Source organism: Coregonus lavaretus (assembly GCF_964263955.1).
Source record: "Coregonus lavaretus genome assembly, chromosome: 16".
Taxonomy (NCBI): domain Eukaryota; kingdom Metazoa; phylum Chordata; class Actinopteri; order Salmoniformes; family Salmonidae; genus Coregonus; species Coregonus lavaretus.
This window is the reverse complement of record NC_140003.1, coordinates 16,788,564-16,804,679: the sequence shown is the minus strand read 5'-3', so window position 1 is coordinate 16,804,679 and position 16,116 is coordinate 16,788,564. Positions and strand designations below refer to the sequence as shown.

General features: G+C 46.7%; 1 protein-coding gene across 1 annotated transcript; it reads right to left on the bottom strand.

Annotated features, from left to right (window-relative positions):
- Positions 1–715: 715 nt before the first annotated feature.
- Positions 716–7,005, bottom strand: LOC311143530 (NADH-ubiquinone oxidoreductase 75 kDa subunit, mitochondrial-like). The gene is made up of 19 exons (XM_084179364.1): positions 6,946–7,005; positions 6,009–6,085; positions 5,571–5,665; positions 5,344–5,451; positions 5,157–5,233; positions 4,782–4,863; positions 4,488–4,618; positions 4,178–4,363; positions 3,928–4,062; positions 3,723–3,837; positions 3,343–3,488; positions 3,112–3,240; positions 2,780–2,909; positions 2,524–2,684; positions 2,280–2,434; positions 1,971–2,146; positions 1,737–1,871; positions 1,380–1,452; positions 716–1,302 (listed from the first exon to the last, which is right to left on the bottom strand). Exons 2-19 carry the CDS (start codon positions 6,082–6,084, stop codon positions 1,211–1,213), a joined length of 2,202 nt encoding a protein of 733 aa, XP_084035490.1. The 5' UTR covers position 6,085; positions 6,946–7,005; the 3' UTR covers positions 716–1,210.
- Positions 7,006–16,116: the final 9,111 nt, after the last annotated feature.

The following is a 16,116-nucleotide window of genomic DNA, read 5'->3' as shown; positions in this document are numbered from 1 at the left end:
TATTGGAAATTCAACTTTGTATTAGCTACAGCAGTGAAGAAATTCAATTGTATGTACAGCCGAGTACATGCATGGCAATGCTGACTGGAGGGTAGCTATAGTTATGTGCTTTGAAATAAGTTACATTTCCCTACTTATATCAACCTTATCGGTCACGGTTCTATCTGGCAACGGCTGATATCACATCATTCTTTATGAATGAGTTCTCTCTACCCTGTCTGCAACACTGTTGCCCAATGCTGATGCAGCTAGTGCCCATCACGTCTATTCCTACTAACAGCTTGTAACTGTAAAAAGTTATGGGGAACACAGCTTTAATGTAATACTCCACATTAATGTATTCTTCTTTCCCTAGGAAATTGTTTCAGATTTGTTACATTCTCTGCTATAGAAATTAACATTTCTGATAAGCCTGCCTTATTTGATTCGCAATGCACTTGTGACATTCTCACCAGCTCAATTTGGCCATTACAAAACATGCATTTGTGGGTGTGTGATTATAAACAAGTATTTCATGAAGGTTACAATGAAGTACATTTAATCTATTTCAACAGTGTAATAAAAATATTTGTGATCACTGATATAAACTGTGCTATAGTGGCGCATAAGACATTCATTCCAATGTGATACATTGTGCTGACCAATGGCTCTATTCAGGCTCTATCTACAAAGATTAAGAATAGTTTGTGCTTTACCATTGACTACTACTGAAGAATAATAGATGTATTACATTTATTCTTGTATACATTATCTACAAAGAAGCATATTCTCAAGTCATTGGGGAAAATACAATCTATACACAATTCACAGTGGTACGGTAATATACTTAGAGGAAATAAATTATTTATGCTGATGTCAGCTGGAAGACTGAAAGGTGCTTGTACTGCATTTGGTCATTAAGGGCATGAGGAAGTTGTGTGTATTAATGCATAATAAATGTTTCTATGGATGTGCCACAGCTGTTGTTATAGTGAGAATTGTATAGGTACTGCATCTATTGCATTGACGACATATATGAATATATTTCTGTAGGTGTGCAAGTTATATCTATAGGTGTGTGAGAGTTGAACAGGCATCTATTACAATGACACTGTACAGCATATACATAAATGTCTATGGATGTATGTAGGCCTAAGGGTTATTGCTGTAAGTATGTGAGAGTTGGATAGACATGTTACATTTAGATAGGAATGACCCTGAAAACAGAGCTTTAGCATATGGATGGCTCCTCTATAGCTCGGGCTCCTTCTGTTACAGCCTTCACACACTTAGCCATCGTCTGGGAGGCTCTGCTGATAGGATCTGTGGATAAGAGAGAGATTTTAACACAACATTGACATACATTAGTAAAGAAAAGACAGTCAGTAGGCCAGTCTAACCTGTCATGTAAAAGTCTCGAACAGTGAGCTGAGGAGGAACCAGAGGCTCTGTGAGGATGGTCTGATTCACAGCCTGAGGGAGAAGACAGACACCATTAGTTTACAACCTAATTAACAATAGGAAGCAGACACGAGGCGTGAGTGTATTTAAAAAATAATCATGTTCATAGGAGAGGTTTTCCTCAGGCCAACTATTTTTCCTACTTCCTAAGAAGAACACTAACAATATTCTTTAGGAAGTTCCAGGGAGACAGGCGTTTGTGTGGTGTACTATATATATATATATATATATATATATATATATATATATATATATATATATATATATATATATATATATATAGTGTTACAACTGACCTTGGCCAGTTCATTTGCCTGCTTAAAATAGTTGGCCTCCTCCACGTCATCATAGCGCACCAGGTTGGGTGAAACCTCCGCCAATCTGTCACGCACCTTATCCATGGTGTCATAGGGCAGTGTCAATCCAGCAAGCTATAGAAAAATGAATAAATAAACATCAACACAGTTAAGTCATGAAATTGCTACTGAACACATTCACTGACTGATAAGTGTGGTGAACCAGTAGTTTACCTCAGATATGGCGCGGATGATCTTCCAGTCCTCCCTGGCCATGCCTGGAGCAGTCACAGCCAGCCTAGTCTGTTGGGCGCGCCCCTCAGTGTTCACATAGGTGCTACATTTCTCTGTGTACGCTGCTCCAGGGAGAATGATGTCAGCCATTGTCGCCCCAGCGTCTCCATGGTGCCCTGTGTAGAGTTACGGAGCAAAAACTACATTCAGGCTGATGCAAGACTCACTTAAAGATCATGGATATTATTATTGAAATTCTGCACACCAAAGAATGGTGTTAATTCTCTGTTGTGGTGGCACGTTGCTGACCCTGATAAATGATGAAGCTGTCCTTTGCCAGGTCTTGGCGGGTGATGCAGCCAGCATCGGCCCCAAGGAGGAACAGGACTTTGGGTGGATTCTTCCTGATGGCCTCCACGCCTGGCTTGTACCCCAGATCCAATGCAGCTACTTGACTGGCCACCCTGTAGTAAGTAACAGACAAACAAAGAGGGCATTTGCTGTGAAAACTCATTAAAAAAAATTCTACATCAAGTACAGTAGTAGTTATTACCTGTGAAGCACATTGAGAACCTTCCAGCTTTCCCCTACTCCACTGCTGACACGGGCATTCTGAGCAATGGTAGACACTGCTGCGTGTATTGCGGCCCCATCCCCTCTCTGCAGGGAACCACTGCCCAACACCACTATAGGACGCTTTGCCTTGGCAAGAACCTGGGAACGAGATTTTAAATAATTGTTGATGTAGCAAATTCTCATTGACAGCACTTAGTGACCGACCATGAGATGTGTAAATAATACATGACTACCTTAGAGAAGGGGTGGGTCCCATCAGCTATTTCCTGCAGGACCTTAGCAGACTCCCCAAGATGATCGTATGTGTAGGTCAAGTCCACCTCCCACCCCACCAAGGCTACCTGCAGCTCGTTATGAAGCCAACTACCCAGGGTACAACATGAAGCATGCATTAAATACTACTAGTCATCTCAATGGTGGTAACATGTTTCAGATTTATAGTTTCCACTTAAAGGAGAGAGTGTAAATCAGGAGCTGGATGCAGCACACAGCTATGACAGTTATTTACATGCAAATTGAGTTGCCAGTGATTTTTGACAGCACTTAAATCCCATCCCAGCTATACCTCTTCCTGATTCGTGCGTTGAAAAGTGGTGCCTCATAGCGTGGGTTGGTGCCAACTAGGAGAAGCAAATCAGCCTCTTCAATGCCAGCGATGCGGGAATTCAGTAGGTAGTTTGAGCGCAGGTCAGATCTATAGGAAATAGAACCCAAATCAGGAATGTTCCACTGAGGTCTTATCTTAACTAACTCTGTACCACTCACTGTATTATCCTCAGGCTCAGCCGTGCCTTACCCAGCCCCTGCCATGGGGAAGATCTCCTCAGTACATAGGCTGTCACTATTCAAGTGGTTCAGCATGTCTTTCAGGGCGATTAGAGCCTCTGCATCCACCATCCCTCCTACAACGGCCGCTACACTGGTCCCTTGAGCTCCTTGCAACTGCAAAAGAAAACACTGATGTAATAGGCTACTCGTGTCTACACACCATTTAAAAGGCCTGCACACAAACACAAATTACATCAACAAGGAAATGCTTGAATCACAACAGATCACGCTACATCTCAGGTCATGAGACACTGTGGATAAACTGTTCTCTCTTTGTTTATACACATAACATAGAGGAGGAAGGTATGACCGTAAACAGAAGTGTTCAATATGCCACATATCACATACCACCCCAGCCACTCTAGTCAACACATCCTCCCAGGAAGTGGCCACCAGCTGTCCAGACGCATCCTTCACCATGGGCTGAGTGAGGCGCTGCCGCTTCAGCCCATCATAGGCAAACCTGCCATCAAGGGAGAGAATTAGTTCACTGTTAATTCAGACAGACAAGGCAAAGCAGTGTGGATGTGACATGAGCTGGTCCTCAGCTTACCTGGTCTTATCTGAGATCCACTCCTCATTGATGTCCTCGTGGAGACGGGGCAGAATCCTCATGACCTCACCACCCCGGGTGCTCACTATGATGTTGCTGCCCACAGCATCCAGCACGTCAATGGATTCAGTCTTCCTGTGAGGAGAGAAAGGTTAGTTGATTACCAACAAGGTATATATACTACTACTTGGATTCCATTTCAAGAGCTGGCTTGTATTGTATGCACAACAACATACTCTAATGCACATACCTGGTCTCCCAGGGACGGGAAGTGAAGGCATATGGCTTGGAAGTCAGTGCTCCCACAGGGCATATGTCAATTACATTCCCAGACAGCTCCGACATGAACATCTTCTCCACATAAGTGCCAATTTGCAAGTCATTGCCCCTTCCAGTGGTTCCCAGATCCTCCACACCAGCAATCTCACTGGCAAAGCTGCAAAGATGGAAAACATTATTTTGCAAATAGATATCAGTCCCTTTTGAAATTATTAGTAATAAGGTGTTGCCTTCTATAATGAATCCTTCCAAGGTGGACCTTGATTACGAGTCTGCCTCACCGGACACATCGGGTGCACTGGATACAGCGGGTCATGATGGTCTTGATGAGGGGACCAATGTTCTTGTCCTCCACAGCTCTCTTGTTCTCCAAGAAGCGGCTCCGGTCACTGCCAAACTGCATGGACTGGTCCTGCAGTCAGCACACAATGGCAAAACATGTTACTTTTATAAGTCCAATGCCAAAAACCTCATTGCTAGTTCCTCCCACTTGATGAATCATCATCATTATTGCTAGCCTCTTTTTTAAAGAGGAGATTTAGAAGTTTTAGGAAACAATGATGACATATTTTTACCTGAAGGTCACATTCTCCCCCCTGGTCACAGATTGGGCAGTCTAAAGGGTGATTGGCCAACAGGAACTCCATCACACCCTCTCTACCAAAAGAGGGTAAAAGAAAAAGCTATAATATAATATAATAATAATAATATGCCATTTAGCAGACGCTTTTATCCAAAGCGACTTACAGTCATGCGTGCATACATTTTTTTGTGTGTATGGGTGGTCCCGGGCATCGAACCCACTACCTTGGCGTTACAAGCGCCATGCTCTACCAGCTGAGCTACAGAGGACCACATACTGGTGATGATTACCAAATAAGAAGGTCATGCAAAGGGATGAGGTGAAGGTAATACAAAGGGATGAGGTGTTTGCAGGTGATTCTACCTACCTAGCTTTCCTTGTTTTGTCAGAGTCAGTTAAAATGTTCCAACCCTTCATGACTGGCATGGCACATGCTGCCACTGGCTGTAAAGAGATGTGCATGTGTTGATATTAGAATATGAGTGTACATCATAAACAAGGGTACAAGTACATGCCAGTCAATTAAAAACCTTCAATAACCCATAAGCACATACCTTTGGAGCTTTCTCAATCTCCACGAGACACATCCGACAGTTCCCTGCAACTGACAGGCGCTCATGGTAACAGAAGCGAGGAATCTGCACTCCCACCTTTTCACATGCCTAAAACAAGATATCAAGAAAGTCTAAAGTAATTGCCAATGCAGTTACTCTGTATAAACATCTGACAAGACATTCTATTCTAGAGTCAAGTATTTGTCAAATATTAGAGCCCCCACTACCTGCAGCACTGTGGTTCCTGGTTCCACCATAAGTGGCTTCCCATCCACAAATACCTCCACCAGGTTACTGGCTGCTGCTGTAGCTGCATTGCGAACTGTAAACACATTTAAAAAAAGACACACATCGTCTACATCCTTGTATCAAAAACCACCCTCCATCTCACTCTTTGTATTTCACACAATGCCATAGACTTTATTATCCACATTACATATTGCATTAGTTAAATTTGAAGTGTGCCATCACAATAAAAGGCATTCTTAACCAACTAAATTGAGCAGATCTGATTTCACCATTCCAGCCTAGGCCTGGCAAATCTGTTATCCTGCAGATAATCTGTGAGTAGAATTAGGTAACAAGGACACATGTGCTCTTATTCCTGCATGTATAATAACATATAGTGATATTATTAATACTGTTGGTAAATTTATGAGGCCTACCATTTTTTGTGACAGCCACGCCCCCTGTAGAGTGAGCGACTCCGAGAGCGCGACTCACAGCAGGTAGACGCAACATGCTGAAAAAGGAAATATGCATAGGTGAAATAGCAAAGTAAAAATTGCGTTTCAGTTGGTAGAGCATGGCGCTTGCAACGCCAGGGTTGTGGGTTCGTTTCCCACGGGGGGCCAGTATGAAAATGTATGCACTAACTAAGTCGCTCTGGATAAGAGCGTCTGCTAAAAAATGACTTTTAAAAAATCAACAACTTTACTTGCCATTTAGAAAGTGCAATCACTTCCATGTTAGCAAGCAGCATCACCTGATATTTGTGTATAAAGACAGCTATTAGCTAGCATCTGTCTGAACACGGGCCCCGTGTAGCTCAGTTGGTAGAGCATGGCGCTTGCAACGCCAGGGTTGTGTGTTCGATTCCCACGGGGGGGCCAGTATGGGGAAAAAATATGCACTCACTAACTGTAAGTCGCTCTGGATAAGAGCGTCTGTTAAAATGTAAAATGTGAACACGCAAAGTAAGTAACGCGTTACGCAAGTGATGCATTTGGCATCAAACCGTCTCTCCCTAGATTAGACAGGAATAAGAAGATTAGCTGTGTAAATGGTTAGCTAGCTAACGTTAGCTATAAAGTAATCACTCGCATATTTATTTGTAAAACTACATAGCAGTTGCGTATTTATGATAAGAAAACAACAACAGCTTGTAAATGCATAATTGCTAGCCCTGACCACACTGATCCTTTATTTTACTATGACCCTGTTAGGCTAACGTAGCTAGCCAATCTATTTTTACAACCGTCGCACTTCATGGTGCATTGTCCTAAACTAGTAATGGGTTTCAAAACACCTTCAAATATCACATTCCTCTTATACTTTTACAATTTCTATATACACACGAGAGCAGTCATTGCAAGTCCTTACCTTGCCACTAGCCTCGGCAGTACCCCAATGCTCACCACTGACTGCGCACTTTCTCTATTCAAATGCGTCACGATTTGGTAATTCCCATAATATATGCCGCATTCAAAACACCTGGGAACTCGGAAATCTCCGAATTTAGTGCGTTCAAGACAACTGGGAACTCTGAAAAAAAGAGCTCCGACTGGGAAAAATCGTTTTGAACGGTCATCCAAGTCGGAAACTAGGGAATCTTTCTAGAGCTCCGGCCTAAAGATCACTGACGTCATGCTTTCACCTCGTTCTTCTCCGAGTTCCCAGTTGTCTTGAAAGCATCAGCCTAATGTAGCCTAATAATGTTGCCATCTGATCAATACATTGCCATATCTCTATGAGGATGCATTAACTACCTAAAAAGTGAACACAGCCTCTCAACAATAAACATATGATATGAGTCTTTACCAATCTGTAAATTAGTAGCAGCTGAACTACTATAATCTTTTTTGTGGTCCTCTGTAACTCAGCTGGTAGAGCACGGCGCTTGTAACGCCAAGGTAGTGGGTTCGATCCCCGGGACCACCCATACACAAAAAAATAATAATTATGCACGCATGACTGTAAGTCGCTTTGGATAAAAGTGTCTGCTAAATGGCATATTATATTATATTTTAAATCTGTAATTAGTAGTAAAACTAGTCTACTGATTTCTTTGCATGTTATGTGAGAACTTCAGACGTTCTCCCTGGCTGAGCAATTCATTTCCATCCCATGACATGCAGCTGGATTTGCTTCACTGAGATGCAATTGATTATAAAATGGCTTTTCATTCCTATCTCTATTCAGTTTATATCCCCAATTAGGTGTCCAAAAATCCCAATCTGGTTTAATTCATTCCAGATTATTTTTCAACAACACCACCCATTTGCCCGATAAATTAATATGAATCAAATGTCAATAGCCCACTATTCCAAGTGTTGTGTCAAGGTATTGGCAGAAGAAATGGGGTGATTAATACAACAATGATACAGTTGATGTTTCCTCAGGCCATGGTTCCAGATGTGGACCACATTACTCAACCAAACTGAACTCATCTGGGTTTGTTTACCAATAGCATTTATAGTTGAAGTCGGAAGTTTACATACACTTAGGTTGGAATTATTAAAACTCGTTTTTCAACCACTCCACACATTTCTTGTTAACAAACTATCGTTTTGGCAAGTCGGTTAGGACATCTACTTTGTGCATGACACAAGTAATTTTTCCAACAATTGTTTACAGACAGATTATTTCACTTATAATTCACTGTATCACAATTCCAGTGGGTCAGAAGTTTACATACACTAAGTTGACCATGCCTTTAAACAGCTTGGAAAATTCCAGAAAATGATGTCATGGCTTTAGAAGCTTCTGATAGGCTAATTGACATAATTTGAATCAATTGGAGGTGTACCTGTGGATGTATTTCAAGGCCTACCTTCAAACTCAGTGCCTCTTTGCTTGACATCATGGGAAAATCAAAAGAAATCAGCCAAGACCTCAGAAAAAAGACTGTAGACCTCCACAAGTCTGGTTCATCCTTGGGAGCAATTTCCAAACGCCTGAAGGTACCACGTTCATCTGTACAAACAATAGTACACAAGTATAAACACCATGGGCCCTACGCAGCCATCATACCACTCAGGACGCAGACGCATTCTGTTTTCTAGAGATGAACGTACTTTGGTGCGAAAATTGCAAATCAATCCCAGTACAACAGCAAATGACCTTGTGAAGATGCTGGAGGAAACAGGTACAAAGGTATCTATATCCACAGTAAAACGAGTCCTATATCGACATAACCTGAAAGGCCGCTCAGCAAGGAAGAAGCCACTGCTCCAAAACTGTCATAAAAAAGCCAGACTACGGTTTGCAACTGCACATGGGGACAAAGATCGTATTTTTGGAGAAATGTCCTCTGGTCTGATGAAACAAAAATAGAACTGTTTGGCCATAATGACCATCGTTATGTTTGGAGGAAAAAGGGGTGCTTGCAAGCCGAAGAACACCATCCCAACTGTGAAGCACAGGGGTGGCAGCATCATGCTGTGGGGGTGCTTTGCTGCAGGAGGGACTAGTGCACTTCACAAAATAGATGGCATCATGAGGAAGGAAAATTATGTGGATATAATGAAGCGACATCTCAAGACATCAGTCAGGAAGTTAAAGCTTGGTCGCAAATGGGTCTTCCAAATGGACAATGACCCCAAGCATACTTCCAGAGTTGTGGCAAAATGGCTTAAGGACAACAAAGTCAAGGTAATGGAGTAAGTCAAAGTATTGGAGTGGCCATCACAAAGCCCTGACCTCAATCCTATAGAAAGTTTGTGGACAGAACTGAAAAAGCGTGTGCGAGCAAGGAGGCCTACAAACCTGACTCAGTTACACCAGCTCTGTCAGGAGGAATGGGCCAAAATTCACCCAACTTATTGTGGGGAGCTTGTGGAAGGCTACCTGAAACGTTTGACCCAAGTTAAACAATTTACAGGCAATGCTACCAAATACTAATTGAGTGTATGTAAACTTTTGACCCACTGGGTGTCAAGGGGTGCTGAAGGTGGGTGTGGTGCATGAATCAAGCGCAGGACGCAGAAGCTCAGTCCAAAAGACTTTAGTGCAATAATCACGTAGAAAATAAGCACAATAAGCCCGAAGGCGATCTCACGGCGCACACAGGCGTCAAACAAACGGCGCACTAACGTGCGAAAACCCTCTCCAAAACACTGGAGGGAAGTACGTAGCTCCAACACGAAAACAGATGAACAATCACACACAAAGACAAACACAACCAACGAGAACTAAATAGGACACTAACGAGGACTAACAAGACACAGGTGTACAACATAAAGACAAAACCAAACGAACATGAAACATCGATCGGTGGCAGCTAGTACTCCGGGGACGACGACCGCCGAAGCCTGCCCGAACCAGGAGGAGGAGCAGCCTCGGCCGAAACCGTGACAGTACCCCCCCCTTGACGCGCGGCTCCGGCCGTGCGCCGACCCCGGCCTCGGGGACGACCAGGAGGACGCGGAGCAGGGCGTGCGGGATGGTCCCGGTGGAACTCCGACAGGAGAGATGGGTCTAGGATGTCCCTCCGCGGCACCCAGCACCGCTCCTCCGGGCCGTACCCCTCCCACTCCACGAGATACTGGAGACCCCCCATCCGGCGTCTGGAGTCCAAGATGGACCGAACGGTGTACGCCGGAGCCCCCTTGATGTCCAGTGGGGGCGGAGGAGTCTCTCCTATCTCATTGTCCTGGAGTGGACCAGCTACCACCGGCCTGAGAAGAGACACATGGAACGAGGGGTTAATGTTCTTATACTCAACAGGTAGATGTAACCTATAACACACCTCGTTCAATCTTCTCAGGACTTTAAAGGGCCCCACAAACCGCCGACCCAGCTTCCGGCAGGGCAGGCGGACGGGTAGGTTTCTGGTAGAGAGCCAGACTCGATCTCCAGGTGCGTACACCGGCCCCTCACTGCGGTGGAGATCGGCGCTCGCATTGTGACGAAGGACGGCCCGCTGCAGGTGGACGTGGGCAGCGTTCCACGTCTCTTCCGAGCGCCTCATCCAATCATCCACCGCAGGGGCCTCGATCTGGCTCTGCTGCCACGGTGCCAGAACCGGCTGGTAACCTAACACACATTGGAAGGGGGTTAGGTTGGTAGAGGAGTGGCGGAGAGAGTTCTGGGCCATCTCGGCCCAGGGAATGTACCGTGCCCACTCCTCAGGCCGGTCCTGGCAATACGACCTCAGAAACGTACCCACATCCTGGTTGACACGTTCTACCTGCCCGTTACTCTCCGGGTGGGACCCTGAGGTAAGGCTAACCGAGACCCCCAAACGCTCCTTGAACGCTCTCCAAACACGGGAGGTAAACTGGGGGCCTCGATCAGACACTATATCCTCGGGTATCCCGTAATGCCGGAAGACGTGGGTAAATAGGGCCTCAGCGGTCTGTAGGGCAGTAGGAAGACCCGACATAGGGAGAAGACGACAGGCCTTTGAGAACCGGTCCACAACGACCAGGATGGTGGTATTCCCCTGAGAGAGGGGAAGGTCTGTCACAAAATCCACTGAGAGGTGGGACCATGGTCGTTGTGGAACGGGCAGGGGTTGTAACTTACCCCTGGGCAGATGTCGGGGCGCCTTACACTGGGCGCACACCGAGCAGGAGGAGACATAAACCCTCACATCCCTAGCCAAAGAAGGCCACCAGTATTTAGTGCAAAGGCAATGCACTGTCCGGCCAATACCCGGATGTCCAGAGGAGGGTGACGTGTGAGCCCAGTAAATGAGTCGATCCCGAATCTCGAGCGGAACGTACTTCCGACCCTCAGGACACTGTGGAGGGCTGGGGTCGGTACGCAACGCTCGCTCGATTTCGGCATCGACCTCCCACACCACCGGTGCCACAAGGCAAGACTCCGGTAGTATGGGAGTAGGCTCAACGGACCTCTCCTCCGTGTCATACCGCCGGGACAGTGCATCTGCCTTACCATTCTGGGACCCAGGGATGTACGTGATTTTAAATACGAACCTGGTGAGAAACATACTCCATCGAGCCTGGCGAGGGTTCAGTCTCCTCGCTGCCCGGATGTACTCCAGGTTCCGATGGTCAGTCAAAATGAGGAAAGGGTGTTGAGCCCCCTCAAGCCAATGCCTCCACACCTTAAGGGCTTGAACTACAGCTAACAGCTCCCTGTCCCCAACGTCATAGTTACGCTCCGCCGGGCTGAGCTTTTTAGAGTAAAAAGCACAGGGGCGGAGTTTAGGTGGCGAGCCGGACCGTTGAGAGAGAACGGCCCCTATACCTGCCTCAGACGCGTCCACCTCAACCTGAAAGGGTAATGCGGGATCCGGATGCGCCAGCACCGGAGCCGACGTAAACAGGTCCTTCAGTCTCCCAAAGGCCCTGTCCGCATCAGCTGACCACTGCAGGCGCACCGGACCCCCTTTCAGAAGGGACGTGATGGGAGCTGCCACCTGTCCAAAACCCCGGATAAACCTCCGGTAGTAATTCGCAAAGCCCAAGAACTGCTGCACCTCTTTTACAGTGGTTGGGGTTTGCCAATTACGCACAGTGGACACACGATCCACCTCCATTCTCACCCCTGACGCGGACAACCGATAACCCAAAAAGGAGACCGACTCCTGGAAAAACAGACATTTCTCTGCCTTGACATATAGGTCGTGCTCCAACAGCCTCCTCAATACACAACGCACCAGGGTTACATGCTCGGCTCGGGTAGACGAGTACACCAGAATACCACCCCTTGTCCCTGCATATCCCGGAAAATGTCATCTACGAAGGATTGGAAGACTGATGGAGCATTTATCAACCCATATGGCATGACAAGATACTCGAAATGACCTGACGTGGTACTAAACGCTGTCTTCCATTCGTCGCCCTCCCTAATGCGCACCAAGTTATACGCGCTCCTGAGATCCAGTTTTGTGAAAAACCGCGCTCCATGCAATGACTCCGTCATGGTCGCAATCAGAGGGAGTGGATAACTGTATTTCACAGTAATCTGATTGAGACCACGGTAATCAATGCACGGGCGCAACCCTCCATCTTTCTTTTTCACAAAAAAGAAGCTTGAGGAGGCGGGAGAAGTGGAGGGCCGAATGTATCCCTGTCTCAAAGATTCGGCTATGTAAGTCTCCATAGCTTTTCTCTCCTCTTGAGACAAAGGATACACATGGCTCCGTGGGAGCGCTGCTCCTGCCTGGAGATCAATCGCACAATCCCCCTGTCTATGAGGAGGCAACTGCGTCGCCCTAGTCTTGCTAAACACGAGAGCTAAATCCCCATATTCAGGCGGAATGTGCAGTGCGGGCACTTGGTTTGGACTTTCCACCGAAGTCGCCCCCACGGAAACACCCAGACATCGCAGCTCGCACTGAGCAGACCACCCATCGAGAGCCCTCTGTTGCCACGAAATAGCAGGGTTATGGGTGCTTAACCAGGGAATTCCCAGCACCACTGGGTACGCAGGAGAGTCGATCAGATACAGCTGTATAGTCTCTTCATGACCCCCCTGCGCACACATCCTAAGTGGCGCTGTGATCTCCCTAATCAACCCCGACCCCAACGGGCGGCTATCTAAGGCATGAACGGGAAAAGGTTTGTCAACAGGTAGGAGAGGGATCCCTAAATCTACACAAAACTTCCAATCAACAAAATTCCCAGCTGCGCCTGAATCTACTAGCGCCTTATGCTGGGAATGAGGTGCAACCTGTGGAAAACAAACAGGTATACAAAAGTGCGCAACAGAAAGCTCTGGGTAAGTGGGACGTCTACTCACCTGGGAGGCCCCCCCAGTGTGTGGCCTGTTGTCTTCTCCCCCGGAGAACCCTCCCCAGCACCTGGCCGCAGTGTGCCCTCCACGACCGCACTTGGTGCAGGAGACAGGCCCCCTCAGGCTCCTCCTCCTCCTTTCTCTAGCGCCGGCACCCCCGAGCTCCATAGGGCTCGGCTCGGAGGTGCCGGAGGGCGGAATGGACGGACCCCCCTCGGGACGTCCACGGGTGGCCAGCAGGGTGTCCAGACGGATGGACATATCGACCAACTGGTCGAAGGTAAGATGGGTATCCCTGCAGGCCAACTCACGTTGAACGTCCTCCCGTAGGCTACATCGAAAATGGTCAATGAGGGCCCGTTCATTCCACCCTGCGTCCGCCGCTAGAGTCCGGAACTCTAGAGCAAACGCCTGTGCGCTCCTCCTCCCCTGTCTCAAGTGGACTAGACGCTCCCCCGCCGCTTTGCCCTCAGGTGGATGGTCGAACACGGCCTGGAAGCGACGGGAGAACTCGGCGTAGGAGATGGTGTTGGCGTCCATCTTCCTCCACTCAGCGTTAGCCCACTCCAACGCCTTGCCCGTGAGACAGGAGATGAGGGCGGAAACGCTCTCGTGTCCCGAGGGCACCGGGTGTACAGTGGCCAGGTAGAGCTCCACCTGCAGGAGGAACCCCTGACACCCGGCAGCTGTTCCGTCATACGCCCTCGGGAGCGAGAGCCGAATCCCCCTGGGTTCCGGACCTGGGACTGGTGGACCGGCCGATGGGGTTGGCAGAGTAGGTGGAGGCGTGGGTACCCCGCTGGCCTCCCATCGGTGCAAGGTGTTGATGACGTCCTGTAGAGCGGTCCCCAGTTGTCGTATCTGGTCATCTTGGCCGCGGACATGCTCCTCGAGCGACTCAGGCGTAACTGCAGATCCTGCTGATTCCATTCTGGTGTGTGATTCTGTCAAGGGGTGCTGAAGGTGGGTGTGGTGCATGAATCAAGCGCAGGATGCAGAAGCTCAGTCCAAAAGACTTTAGTGCAATAATCACGTAGAAAATAAGCACAATAAGCCCGAAGGCGATCTCACGGCGCACACAGGCGTCAAACAAACGGCACACTAACATGTGCGAAAACCCTCTCCAAAACACTGGAGGGAAGTACGTAGCTCCAACACGAAAACAGATGAGCAATCACACACAAAGACAAACACAACCAACGAGAACTAAATAGGACACTAACGAGGACTAACAAGACACAGGTGTACAACATAAAGACAAAACCAAACGAACATGAAACATCGATCGGTGGCAGCTAGTACTCCGGGGACGACGACCGCCGAAGCCTGCCTGAACCAGGAGGAGGAGCAGCCTCGGCCGAAACCGTGACACTGGGAATGTGATGAAAGAAATAAAAGCTGAAATAAATCATTCTCTCTACTATTATTCTGACATTTCACATTCTTAAAATAAAGTGGTGATCCTAACTGACCTAAGACAGGGAATTTTTACTAGGATTAAATGTCAGGAATTGTGAAAAACTGAGTTTAAATGTATTTGGCTAAGGTGTATGTAAACTTCCGACTTCAACTGTACATTGAAAACAACTGGACTGAACTTCAGGAAGACAGCAGTTAGGACTAAGTGATATATTGGAAATGCACATCTTTGAGAGTGGAGAGTATTGGAGATTTTTAGTTCACTTGGACAACATAACAAACCAATTATATGAACTATGCATGGTGTAGAATGAAATGCCTATATGCCCTATATGCCTATGGATTAAGAACCAATTTAACAATAGTAGAGACATTTCTTTAGTGCAAATGCTGTGCTTCTGAGAAAGGATGGTTCCCTCTAGCTCCCTGCAGCTGGTCTGGGTGTGTAGTCAAGGACATGGGATGGAGATCAACTTCAGGAACAGATAGACCTGTATACACCTGTATTGTTTCTCATTGCTTCTGAGTAACCTGGTCACACGGTCAGGACAAAGAGCCTTAGAATGACCACAGTTTTTTTCAGTTCATCCTAGACAAAGACCCTCAGAGTGACCACCGTTTTTCAGTTCATCCTGTCTTTTACTATCTTCCAAGGGTGCAGCTGTGTGGAGATAGGAGTAGTAACGGAACTAACGTTATCACTTGTTTGTGCGCTATGACCTGATACACATAGCCTGACCCGATACACATAGCCACATACACATAGTCACAAGAAGAAACCATAGTGGCTCAAGGTCCAGGGAGGGTGGCTGTTTGGATAAAGAGGGGGTTCCGGTATGATATGAAAAGGAGACCAAGCAGACATGGGGATAGACAGGAAAGAAGCCAATTTTTCAGTAGACTCCCAAGTAGACTATAAGTTAAAACTATAGGATGAACATAGTTCAATATTTTTAAACTTTAGTTAATCATAAGACAAGCAGTAAGACTAAGTGAAACAGAGTGTGGTACAGAGTGGTACACAAGGTGGGAGCCTGAGCCAGAGTCAGGACATGGCTCCTGGGAATGGGCCTGCTCATTCTTACTATGTGTGGGAAATATGCACTATGCATGAGAACTGTACATGTCTGAGAACTGATTATACTGCTATGCATGAAGCCATGCATGAGGAATGTCTCAAATGTATATGGATGAGAATGGGTTATGGGCCTGCCATGTTTAAACCATATTTAAGTATTGATTGATATGTTTTATAATGTGTTATGTGCAAATGTATTTGTGGCTGGAGACTTTGTGTGCAGAGGGGGCCTATCTCTGAAACTGGTGAACTGCGACAGGATGCAAGAGTGTGCACTTCCTAATCTCAAGGCTTCTGCTGACTGATAAGAGATGGCTCTGTTGTGTTTTGCATGAGAAAGCTTGGTCCTG

What these genes read in the sequence shown, in the direction of transcription:
- LOC311143530 (XM_084179364.1), bottom strand. Translation starts at nt 6,084, where the DNA reads ATGTTGCGTCTACCTGCTGTGAGTCGCGCTCTCGGAGTCGCTCACTCT. An exon ending in GACAAAACAAGGAAAGCTAG is followed by an intron (nt 4,864 to 5,156) that starts GTAGGTAGAATC and finishes CTCTTTTGGTAG; the next exon opens with AGAGGGTGTGATGGAGTTCC. An exon ending in TCATCCGCGCCATATCTGAG is followed by an intron (nt 1,872 to 1,970) that starts GTAAACTACTGG and finishes ATTTTTCTATAG; the next exon opens with CTTGCTGGATTGACACTGCC.